General features: G+C 46.9%; 1 protein-coding gene across 1 annotated transcript in view; it reads right to left on the bottom strand.

Annotated features, from left to right (window-relative positions):
* The window catches only part of LOC121284927 (activin receptor type-1B-like), a gene marked incomplete at both ends in the record, with an annotated part of 126,846 nt that overhangs the window by 90,043 nt on the left and 23,855 nt on the right, over positions 1–12,948 (bottom strand). Inside the window, 2 exons of the mRNA XM_041200853.1 lie at positions 12,237–12,449; positions 12,520–12,531. Of these exons, the coding sequence (XP_041056787.1) occupies positions 12,237–12,449; positions 12,520–12,531 (225 nt within the window). The remainder of the gene's footprint in view (positions 1–12,236; positions 12,450–12,519; positions 12,532–12,948) is intronic.

The following is a 12,948-nucleotide window of genomic DNA, read 5'->3' as shown; positions in this document are numbered from 1 at the left end:
AGTTTTGACATTCTTGACAGTCTGCACAAAAATACTGAATTTACTGAAGAAAAGTTCCTTGGCAGATGTTTAGAACACTTGGTATTTTCTTCCTTTCTAAAGGTTTTCTAAAAACCTTTATAACATGTCAAATAATAACTACTAAAAAAAGTTTCAAATTACATTACAAAAGCAGAAAATGCGGCATATTTACAGCAGTAAAAATCAGGTTTAAGTTTTACGTTGAAATTCTTCATCAGAAAGTAAAATCTAAAACCATGCTAAGACTAATCAAAATGGAAACAGCAGGCAAATGTCATGAATTAGGTTTGCAAACTGTTCCTAATAGTACCACTATGAAATGGCACAGGTTTAATAACATCACAGGTTTTTAATTTTAAAAACTGGTAAAAGTGTAAAATGCTGGTGATAAAAATAATTTCAGCAAGGCAGCTGAAAGGCTTCAAAATAATTGAAGGTGAGTAAACCAGTTCCAAAATGGAAAATGAAACTAAATGTGAAATGGAGAAAATCCAGTGAAAAAAAAGAACTGTAAATGTCTGAAGTTTCTCTAAAGTTTCCTGTCATTTTCCTCCATGCACAGTTCTCAACCCTGGACTCAGCTTCTCCATATACGTCCTACACTGATGACCCAATTTTCTGCAAAACATTCCAAAATGTCCTTTATCCTTCACCGAGGTTATTTAGTGCCTTTTTTATCTATCCAATTATAACTAGCCAGACAATCAGCTGCAATTGATTAACTTTCTGTTCCTGCAGCATTAACTCTGGGGTCCCCCAGCAATCTATCATTGGCCTCTCGTTATTTCTCATCCACAGTCTGCCCCTTGGTTACCTGCTTTCACAATGACGAAATCCAGATCTACCTCACCACCACCTCTCTCAACACTCCGCTGTCAAAAAATTGTCAGACTGCTTGTCTGACTTCCAGACTGGATCAGCAGAAATTTCCTCCAACTAAATATTGCAAAAACTGAAGCTAATGTCTTTGATCCCAGCCACAAATTCTGTTCATTAACCACTGACTCCATTCCTCTACCTGGCAACTGAGGCTTAGCAAGACTGTTTGCAGTTTGGCCCTGAGGTGAGCTCCTGATCACATATCCATGCCTTCACTAAGATCACCTATTTCCACTTCTATAACATTGCCTGTCCCCATCTCTGTCTCAACTCATCTGCTACCAAAGCCCTTATCCATACTTCCATGCTTTTCTTATCTCTAGACTTGACTATACCAATGCAATCTGCCCAGCCTCCCACATTTTACCCTCCGGAAACCTGAGAAGCACTGCTTCCCGTGTCCTAACTCGCAGCAAGATCTGTTTACCCATCACCCCTGTGATTACTGACCTATGCTGGTTAAGCAACACCTCAATTTTAAAACTCATCCTTGTTTTCAAATCCCCCCTCTCTATCTTTGTTGGTTCGTCCATTCTTAAAACCCTCCAAGGTATCTGTGCTCATCCAATTCGGGCCTCTTGGACATTCTGATTTTAATCGCTCCACCATTGACAGCCACGCTTTCAGGTGCCAAGGCCCTAAGCTTTGTAACTTGGGGCAGAATTTAGCCCTTGGCTGGCAGGCAGGCCCCAACAGCTTGGTGGCGGGCGATCAGCCGAACCCTGCCGCTGAAACGGGGCCCAAGCCATTTTGAGAGGGCGGGCCAATTAAGGCCCACCCTGCGGCCTGCCCGACAGTAAGCGTTATGCGCTTCCTGTGTGGGAGGGTAGGGAATCCCCAGCTGTCAACGTGCACTCTTTCACGCATGCGCGCAAAAGAGCGCACTGCTCCCTGAGGCAAAGTCCTGTCTCAGGGAGATTCATGAGAGGTAAGTAAACTCTAAAAGTAGATAAATATTAAAATTATTAACATGTCCCCCTCATGTGACAACATCACAGAAGATGGGACATGTTAATAATAAACACATAAAATTTATAAAATTTTTAAAAAACAGACATAAAACTTCATCCCACCAAGTTGGCCGGGCAGGGTGTTTAATAAGGTTAATTAGCCTGTCAATGGCCTTAATTGGCCATTGACAGGTTGGCGGGTGAACAGCTGATTTCGCTGTCCGCCCGCCTTCGTGAATATTTAAAGGAACCGGGATGTCCTCGGGGATTCCTCCCAATGTCATCCCGCAATACTTTCCTTGCGGCGAGCGGGCCCCGCCCCCAAATCGCCGAGGGGAACTTCCTGGCCTTGCTCTCTAAACCTCTCTGCCCCTCGTTTTTCCTATAAGGTGCTCCTTAAAACCTACCCTGTGACCAAGCTTTTGGTCATCTACCTTAATATCTCCTTATGCGGTTAAGTGTCAAATATTTGTGATAACATTCCTGTAAAGCACCTTGGGACATTTTATTATGTTAAAGATGCCACAAGTGCAAGTTGTTGTTGTTCCCTTGTCTGTGGCTATTGAGGCTCTTGGCCACATCTAACTATTTTTTTAAGTCTCCACTCTCATCCTTTTCTCTTCTCTCATGATGACGTGAACTCTCTTGTTTCACCTTTCATGTTGCAATCATCTGCATCCATCATAGAATCATATAGCACTAGCATGCCCATGCCAATTCTTCCAAAGAGCTGCCAATTAGTTCTGTTACCCTGCTCTTTCCCCATCGCACTGAAAATACTCTCTTTTCAAGTACATATCCAATTCTCTTTCTAAAGAATCTGCTTCCACCTCCCTTACACATCAGCACTTTTTGCATAAAAAAATTCTCATCTCTCCCCTGGCTCTTTCATCAATTATTTTAAAATGCCAAATTTGCCAATCATATTTACGAGAAAATCTTCTGTTCCTTACAATGGCCCAGATTTTATAGTAGATATAAGTGAGGCCCTCACCACTCACCATTATTAAGGAGTAAATTGGACAGCAATGTCCAGCGTCTGCATTTGCACAGTTAATCACAAAAATCAGGAATTTGCTGCCCAAGCTCCCGGGCTTCTCCAGAAACTTTGCTATAGTAGTATCTTGTCAAGAGACCGGGCATTCACATTCATGTAAGGGAGTGAAGTTGTGGTATTTACTCACTGGATATCCACTAAACAAGCCAGAATTCATTTGTTTGTTTTCATAGGATGTGGGTGTTGTTGGCTAGGCCAGCATTTATTGTCCATCCCTAATTGCCCTTGAGAAGGTGGTGGTGAGCCACTTTCCTTAACCACTGCAGCCCATGTGGTGTAGGTACACCCACAGTGCTGTCAGGGAAGGAGTTCCAGGATCTTGGCCCAGTGACAGTGAAGGAACGGTGATATATTTCCAAGTCAGGATGGTGTGTGATTTGGAGGGAAACTTACAGGTGGTGGTGTTCCCATCTATCTGCTGCCCTTGTCCTTCTAGAGGATAGAGGTTGCGGGTTTGGAAGGTGCTGTCAAAGGAACCTTGGTGAGTTGCTGTAGTGCATCTTGTAGATGGTGCGCATTGCTGCCACTGTGCATCAGTGGTGGGGGGAGTGAATGTTTGTGGATGCGGTGGCAATCAAACAGGCTGTTTTGTCCTGGATGGTGTCAAGTTTCTTGAGTGTTTATATATTAAAGCTTGTTCAGTCACATGTAATTGACTTTTTAACCACACTTTAAATCTTAATTATTATCAAACAACCTCTCTGACACTGAAACTTTGAGGTTGGGAGAGGAATTGTATTCATGTTTTCTGGAGTTGTAACTGCACAGCATGCATAATTTTTTTCATGGCCAAGAACTTTAGGTCGGCGAGCGGGGGCGGGGCCTGCTCGCCGATGCGTAAATGACACGGGATGATGTCGAGTGGAACTCCCAATGTCACCCCGCATCATTTCAATTTTCAGGTCGGCGAGGACGCAGCCGAATCAGCTGCGCGCCCACCGACCTGTCAACAGCCAATTGAGGCCATTTAAAAATTAATTGCAATAATTAGTGGGCCTTAAAGTTGGTGGGCTGGCCAGGAGCCCAGGCGGCCTTCCAAAAAAACACGAAACCTCATCCACGGGCGGGATGAGGTTTCATGAGGGATTTTAAAAACTTAATAAAGGTTTGATTGAAAGTCATGGACATGTCCCAGTTCATGTGACAGTGTCACACGAGGGGACATGTCATGGAAATTTTATTTTTCCACCTGCACAATTTTTAAATTTGGCGCAGATCTCCCTGAGGCAGCGCTTAGCCTCAGGGAGATTAGTGAGCTCTTTCACGCAAATGCACTCTCAGCTGAGGGGCTACCCCCCCGCCTGCATAGGGAGCGCATAGCACTTCCTGGCGGACATCACGTTGGGTGGGCCTTAATTGGCCTGCCCACGTAAAATGGCTGTGCGCTCCCAACGAGGGGAAACTTCTTTCCTATATAAACAAGCTCCCATTTGGGAAGCCAGCCTGATTGGCAGAATTGATTCTCTGTCAGGTGGGGAGTGCTCCAGAAAGACTGCAGCCCTGTAGCAGGTTTCCAACCTCCAATCTTTACCTCGATCTCTCTGTAACTCCCTTCAATTACCCCTGACCCTCCAAAGCACACTGTATCCACCTTCCCGATGTAAATAAAACTTCAAATGCATTTTTGGTTTGGAACTGGCAGGAGCTGCTTGGACGGTGGAACTGAAGACTCACTGAATCCTCCAGAAATAATCTGGGCTGTTTGCCTCAGAACCTCCAATCCCCATTACTTAGTTTGCTAGCGGCTGTCCCAGCCCAAGCTCGCAGCTTGAAACCACTGACCTATACAGGACACATCCCAGATTTAAATGCAGCTGGGGCTTCAAAAATCACAAGAACCTCCTTGGAACAAAAATGGCTGACTGACCAGAGTTTGCCAAAGTCAAACAGAATAGAGATAAAAACAAAAAAACTGCGGATGCTGGAAATCCAAAACAAAAACAGAATTACCTGGAAAAACTCAGCAGGTCTGGCAGCATCGGCGGAGAAGAAATGAGTTGACGCTTCGAGTCCTCATGACCCATCGACAGAACTGAGTGAATCCAAGAAAGGGGTGAAATATCTGTCCAGTCCCTTCCCACCTACATCCGTGATTCCTCTGACACATTACGTCACATCAACAATTTCCAGTTCCCTGGCCCCAACCGCTTCCTCTTCACCATGGACGTCCAATCCCTCTACACCTCCATCCCCCACCAGGATGGTCTGAGGGCCCTTAGCTTCTTCCTCGAACAGAGGCCCGAACAATCCCCATCCACCATTACTCTCCTCCGTCTGGCTGAACTTGTTCTCACACTGAACAATTTCTCCTTCAACTCCTCTCACTTCCTCCAAATAAAAGGTGTGGCTATGGGTACCCGCATGGGCCCCAGCTATGCCTGTCTCTTGATGGGGTATGTGGAACATTCCTTGTTCCAGTCCTACTCCGGCCCCCTCCACAACTCTTTCTCCGGTACATCGATGATTACTTTGGTGCTGCTTCATGCTCTCGTCGGGACTTGGAAAAATTTATTAATTTTGCTGCAAATCTCCACCCCTCCATCATTTTCACGTGGTCCATCTCTGACACTTCCCTTCCCTTCCTTGACCTCTCTGTCTCAATCTCTGGTGATAGACTGTCCACCAATATCCATTACAAACTTACTGACTCCCACAGCTACCTTGACTACAGCTCCTTATACCCCGCTTCCTGTAAGGATTCCATCCCATTCTCTCAGTTCCTTGGCCTCCGTCGCATCTGTTCCGATGATGCTACCTTCAAAAACAGTTCCTCTGACATGTCCTCCTTCTTCCTTAACCGAGGTTTTCCACCCATGGTCGTTGACAGGGCCCTCAACCGTGTCCGGTCCATCTCCCGCACATCCGCCCTCACGCCTTCTCCTCCCTCCCAGAAACATGATAGGGTCCCCCTTGTCCTCACTTATCACACCACCAGCCTCCGAATTCAAAGGATCATCCTCCGCCATTTCTGCCAACTCCAGCATGATGCCACCACCAAACACATCTTCCCTTCATCCCCCCTATCGGCATTCCATAGGGATCGTTCCCTCCGGGACACCCTAGTCCACTCCTCCATCACCCCCTACTCCTCAACCCCCTCCTATGGCACCACCCCATGCTCACGCCAAAGATGTAACACCTGCCCCTTCACTTCCTCTCTCCTCACCGTCCAAGGGCCCAAACACTCCTTTCAAGTGAAGCAACATTTCACTTGCATTTCCCCTAACTTAGTCTACTGCATTCGTTGCTCCCAATGTGGTTTCCTCTACATTGGAGAGACCAAACGTAAACTGGGCGACCGCTTTGCAGAACACCTGCGGTCTGTCCGCAAGAATGACCCAAACCTCCCTGTCGCTTGCCATTTTAACACTCCACCCTGTTCTGTTGCCCACATGTCTGTCCTTGGCTTGCTGCATTGTGCAAGTGAAGCCCAGCGCAAACTGGAGGAACAACACCTCATCTTCCGACTAGGCACTTTACAGCCTTCCGGACTGAATATTGAATTCAACAACTTTAGGTCTTGAGCTCCCTCCTCCATCCCCACCCCCTTTCTTTATCTTCCCCCTTCCTTTTGTTTTTTCCAATAAATTATATAGATTTTTCTTTTCCCACCTATTTCCATTATTTTTAAATATTTTTAAATCTTTTATGCTCCCCCCACCCTCACTAGAGCTATACCTTGAGTGCTCTACCATCCATTCTTAATTAGCACATTCGTTTAGATAATATCACCAACTTTAACACCTATGTGTTCTTTTGTTCTATTGTCTGTGACATCTTTTGATGATCTGCTTCTATCACTGCTTGTTTGTCCCTACAACCACACCACCCCCTCCACTTCTTTGCCCCCATCCAAACCCCTCCCCCTCACACACCTTGAACCAGCTTATATTTCACCCCTTTCTTGGATTCACTCAGTTCTGTCGAAGGGTTATGAGGACTCGAAACGTCAACTCTTTTCTTCTCCGCTGATGCTGCCAGACCTGCTGAGTTGATTTCCAGGTAATTCTGTTTTTGTTTCAAATAGAACAGAGGTCGGCTTATCATATCTCTTAAGAACATTTCAACGAACTTAACACATACAGAATTCCTTTAAAAATACAATCTTGGTTAGGACCTGAATTCACAACCTTCTAAACCAGAGACAAGTGGCACTGGCAATGGCATGGATTTATACATTTCAGGATCATTATAAATGTGTTTTCTTTTAAGCATTTGTTTTATACTATTTGGATGATGTCATCATAAAGCATTTTAAGCAGCCAAAGTGCTGTTAAGAAACCTGGGGGTGAATTTTACATAGGCAGGGGGCCAGTGGCCTTGACCTACAACGTAGAAGTTGAGGCAAGCCTGCCTCCGAATTGCCAGCTTGCGCTATAGCCACTGGGCCCTTAATTGGTTTGAGGCGGGCCTTCTGCCCCCATCCGAGAAGAGGTACCACCTCCAAAAGCTGCCAATAAATGAAATGGCTGGCAGCTCTCATGTCCCAACAGTGCCACCAGGAGCGGTGACCACCGCTGGGATTGCAGGCAGCCCCCGAAAACAGCCGTGGAGCACAGGCTTACAGGTAAGTTCGGATTCTCGCTGGGGCCTGGCTGGCAGCGGCCTGTGGGAGGAGAGGTGCAGGCACAAGGGGCACAGGGCCAGCAGGTAGTCCAAGGCATAAGGGGCTGCAGAAGACACCACCATCCTGCTGCCAGGGTTTACAGGCTGCAATGCAGCTACCTCAATATATCTAAGGTACAATGTTCTCCAGGAAGACAGTGACCTCCATTTGTCAGATGATTGGGCCTGAGATCACTTCCAACTGTGTGCATGGACACCCCATGCCAGTGGCTTTGAAGGTCACAGTGGCCCTCAACTTCTATGCCTCCGGCCCTTTCCAGGGTCAGTGGGGGGATCTGTGTGGAGTCTCCCAATCAGCTGTCCACAGTTGAGTCAAGCTGGTGACAAAAGCTCTATTCAGGTGGGTAACGACATTTATTCACTTCCGTATGGACGGGGCCAGCCAGGCTGAGCGAGCCAGAGGCTTTGCAGTGATTGCTGGGCTCCCCCACATCCAGGGTGCAATCAACTGCACAAATGTGGCCATCAAGGCGCCAGCGGGTCAGCCAGGTGCCTTCGTCAACAGGAAGGGATTCCACTTGATGAATGTCCAGATATTTTGTCACCACAAGAGACAGATTCTGCAAGTCTGTGCAAGGTGCCCTGGCAGCTCCCATGACGCTTATATCCTGAGACACACCCAGGTGCTGAGGCTCTTCAGTGCTCCAGCACGACTGGATGGATGGCTGCTGGGTGATAAGGGCTAACGTTTGAAAAGGTGGTTTATGATGCTTCTCCACCACCCAAGAACAGAGGCAGAGTGGTGTTATAATAGGAGTCATGCCTCTACAAGGGCAGTGATAGAGAGGACCAAAGGTCTTCTGAAGATGCACTTCCAATGCCTGGACTGTTCAGGAGGAGCAGTACAATACCCCGCCAAAGCAGGTGTCACTGATAGTGGTTGCATGCTGCGCTCTCCACAATCTGGCACTAGCAAGGTGGGGGCCTACTGGAGGAAGAGAATCTTGAGGCAGCTCCACAGGCCACAGATGATTAATTCAGTGGCGAATCAGAAGAGGAGCACAGTAAGGAGAATGTTGAGGGCATGGAGGCAGACCTCGGTAACTTCCATGGAGGCAGGAACACCAGGGACACCTTGATCCAACACTCCTTCAGCTAGGCTGCCAAAGATCTGCTTCCACCTAATGTCAGAGCTGCCGCGTCCATCCCGGGTGTCTGAAATGACCCTTTCATTTGAATCCAAAGTCCACTCAGTGCCTGTGCAATAATGTTTAGCCACTCACGTCCAGCATTAGATAGTGGCGTACCCTGCATCAAGAAAAAAGGTGAAGTATACTCAGGCCATTAAGACAAAAGCTAAATTTATCTAATTTTGACACTCACAACAAATGAACATAACTATATCTGGTGTTAATGCCCACACCAATAAACACATAAACAAAACATGGAGGGACAGAAGATCACCCACAAACTGTCATTCTTGTGTATCATGGTGCCTTAAACATATGTTTATGAGTGCTGCGTCTTGGTGCTGCCACCCCCCACCCCGCAACCTCAGTGGCAGCAGCATTGGAGACAGCCTGCTGACTCTGCAGTCTTGTTGGCCTTGATGACCTTGGCGGTCGTCCTCTGGCCAGTGGAGCCCATACTGGCCCCGCCTGGGAGGGAGCAGCCAGTGCCACAGCTGGCACCTCCCTGGTCATCGCAGCCTCATCAGATGCCATGGTCACTGGCAGAGGGGCGGAGGAGCTGCTGCCATCATCCAGACCGCCCTGAGAGGAGCCCGCAGAGACGACAAGCAGGTTGTGCGCCGTGAGTTCGTGCTGGACCTCCCTGCTCGTCATTGATGGACGAGTGCCTAACTGGGATACTGGGGGCCTCATCCATCTCCCCACACTGACACTGACCACCTGAAGTCATTGCCTGTGTGTGAGGGCTTGCAGGTCCTAATCTATTCCTGGAGCTGCCTCTCCACGTGAGTCGCCAATCTCTCCATGGAGGAGGTATTGCCCTCGGCTATAAAGGTCAACGCAGTGTTCATGCTCTGCATGGACTCCTCTGCCACAGAGACCGTGGTGCACATACCCTCATGGGTCTCTGCCATATCCTCCCACACATCCCACTGGACATCCAGCATCTGCTGCATTAAGGACGACTCCAGAGGCTCATCATCTGTCTTTGACTCAGCATCATCCTAGTCTTCAGCAGTCCCCCAACTGCCGACACCCTGGGAACTCTCTGCCTCCGCCTGCTCCTCAAGCGATTGTGAAGTGCCCTCACCGCTGTGCACCAATATTCTAGCCGATAACCTAACGCCCAGTGAGGTGCTGGTATCTCCATTGGTGCCTGGTTCAGAGAGCAAGTGTGACACAGATGCAGCTGAAGCCCGGTGGTCCTCTGACATCAAGGATGGTCTTTGGGGTCCTGCATATGAGTCCATGCTGGTGAATCTAAGGGAGAACGACATGTCATTAGTTTAAGTTATCACACTATCACTGTGCATGCCAGGCACCCTGGTGAGACAATGGAGATCTGCATCAAGGTGCCATCGTCTTTCAATGATCAATGGGTACTCCAGGTTTGAGGTTCCCATTAATGATGAGACTAAACAAGAATGTTTGCACAATCTGACACTCTCACCTCTGTGCACTGCACTCTTACCTTCATCAGAGACCCTGTTTCTCCATGACCGGCTGACCGAGGTGGGGGGAGGCTCTCCAGCTCCAAAGAGTCTATTTCAAACCTGGTCATGGTTAGGAGGTTTAGGGGGGCCTCAGCCTGTCCACGACCTCTCAATGTTATTACGGCTCCTCTTCTCCTGAAAGAACAGAGGAGCATGGATTAGTCAACTCTCTATCTGCAGTCTGGCCAACCGCACCTGAGAAACAGCTTGCAGGGCACATCCATCTCGTGGCCCTCGAGCCGCAAGGCACTAAGTCCAAGCAACCAGGGCTCATCCGCTTGGCCAGCTCCAGCATCATTGACAGTTGGCACTCAGACTCTAATAGCCCTCAGGGGAATGACCAGCCCTTAACACTTCTACACACTGATCCATGCCAACATGGTACTCACCCTTGTCGAGTGCAGCAGCTCATTGAACCTTTTGCAGCACTGCACCCATGTGCGCCACACAACGTCGTGGCTCCTCCCAAGCTTTTTTGGTCTGGTGCGGTGGCCTCCTCCTGCTATCCCTGGGGACGAGGGGTGTCTGACACCCACCTCCTCCATGAGGGCTGCGAGGCACTCATCATGGGAACTGGAGTGGGGGGGTAGTGGCAAGTGCCCACCTGACATTTCCTGCTGCTGTTGAGACCATTGCTCCAGACTCCAGACTGAAGAAAGATTCCCCCCTGGCAGTCTTCAGGGAGCTACCTCTGCCGATGTTAAACTGCCCACCGGGTCGCCATTGGACCCGATGCCCGACACCCCCCCCCCGCGGCCCTTCCTGACCATTCGAAAGATGTGTTTCACGCTGGGAGTGCCTTAATTGGCCAGTCAGCGTGAAATTATGTTCGGAGGCTGATCGCGGTCGGGGGCCTGTTTCCCGGCCATTCCCGGGCCCGCCGATTGCGCGCACCTGATGAGGGAAAAATTCAGGCTTTGGTTCCAGAATGTGGTGAGTCTGACCACAGATCGCCTATTGGTTCAAATGGACTGTATGCTTCCTGTGAACATGAGAGTATAAGATAGCTTTTATAACTTGTGTTATCCTTACAAATTTGTATATATCTGTACAGCTATAGTTGTGGGTGAAGAAGTATTGCAATATAGTCTATCTTTTATTGTTTAATAAATGTTTTATTCTTTTGTTAAAAGTTCATCAGCTGACTCCTGTGATTCTGTTCAGTAGCTACTCGCCACGTTTCTAAACAAAAAATACATGTTAGGATCTATCAAGCCGGGTTCCATCCCGGGATCTGGCTTGTCCAGTAGTAGTCCAGCTGGGGTCATAACAATTTACTTTTGTTTTTTAAAATAAATCTTACTTTGCTCCCCATCCTTTTTTCTCTCTTAATGCAATCTTTCAGCCCCTCTTTTTCTTTTGCTAGCTGATTCGGCATTGAAATCACCCACTCTAATTTATCCTTTTTCTCAATCCTTCCTCTGTTTATTTTTCGATCCTTAAATCTCATGAGTTAAAGAGATAAAATAATTGGTCCCACCTTCACCAAGGTACCAGGTGCCCTCACTGTGCTGTTAGCAGCTTACACTCCCAGCAACCACGTTGGCAAAACTTTTTTGAGCTGAACGGTTCATGAACAGGCCTAACTAACAGGGCATGGCATAAGATGGCCCTCTCCAACAATTCCTGGACAATTAAGCAATTTTGAAAAGTTAAATAACAAAACATTTAAAACAGTTATAATGCTCAAGTAATTGATCTAATAATCAGAAAATAAGCAGGAACTGATACAATTTAATGTTCTTCCTATCAGCCATGTTTCACTATGTGGACTGAAATCAGACAATTAGTGAGGGTACAGGATTTTAAAAAGAAGTGGTGATGAACAGCCAATGCAGATCAATGCCAAGAATATAAGAAATGTATTACAGAAATATAGCTCATTAAAGATTGAAAACTATTTCCCTGGAAGAAACCTTGCAGAATAATTTTTTTTTTGAAGAGGAAGTAAAGATAATTGTTAGATTATTGGTAAATTTGATCATGTTGAGAAAATCCAAGAGGAAATGAAGGATAGAGAGGATCCTAATGGACACCATAGCAACGTTCTCAACAGTTTGTTAATCAGTTGTTGACCTACCAGAGCCTGATGGTGTAGTCGTTTCTGTGATAAGATCCTTCAGCGTTGTTCTTACTGTAATATAGCTACAAACAGAGTCCCCATCATCATGCCTCCTTGCTTTCACATAGGCACACAGTGCATGCCTTTTGTAGACAACAGCTACCAACAGAGCCAAGCATAAGAAACCAACAGGTGCAGTTATTACAACTGCCAACTCCATGGGTCCCCAGCCTGATTTACTGAGGTGGTTTCCTATCAAAGGAGAAAATTTGAAAATACATTTTAGTGCTGTTTTTATAACTATCAACCTTTCCTTTCTCACTAATAAAGCATCTCCACAGGTTAGATCCTAAATGCAACACATCATTTCTTAGAAACAGTGGTCAACTGCTACCAGAATTCTTTAACTCTCTGCAACTAACAGCAAGGAACAGGATGGTTCCATGTTCTTGTAACTTGTAACCAAATATTCTCTATCACCACACATGAGCAAACATTTAGCTTCTCCTTGTTATATTACCCTGTCAGTGCAATTAAGATGGTGGTTACCAAACTCTACCATATCACTCTGATATAGCTTGTTTGTACACCAATTTAGTGCACCTTTTTAATTCCTTAGAATTAGCCAGGTTACATAGCTATCTTGACAAATTATGCCAGCTTAGGAGTTCTAAACCAGTGAGGGGCTGCCTCTTCCAAGCTGTATGCCATTAGGGACAGATAAGTGTAC

Source organism: Carcharodon carcharias, chromosome 12 (assembly GCF_017639515.1).
Source record: "Carcharodon carcharias isolate sCarCar2 chromosome 12, sCarCar2.pri, whole genome shotgun sequence".
NCBI classification, from domain to species: Eukaryota; Metazoa; Chordata; class Chondrichthyes; order Lamniformes; family Lamnidae; genus Carcharodon; species Carcharodon carcharias.
The sequence above is the reverse complement of the archived record's forward strand: the minus strand, read 5'-3'. Positions and strand labels throughout refer to the sequence as shown.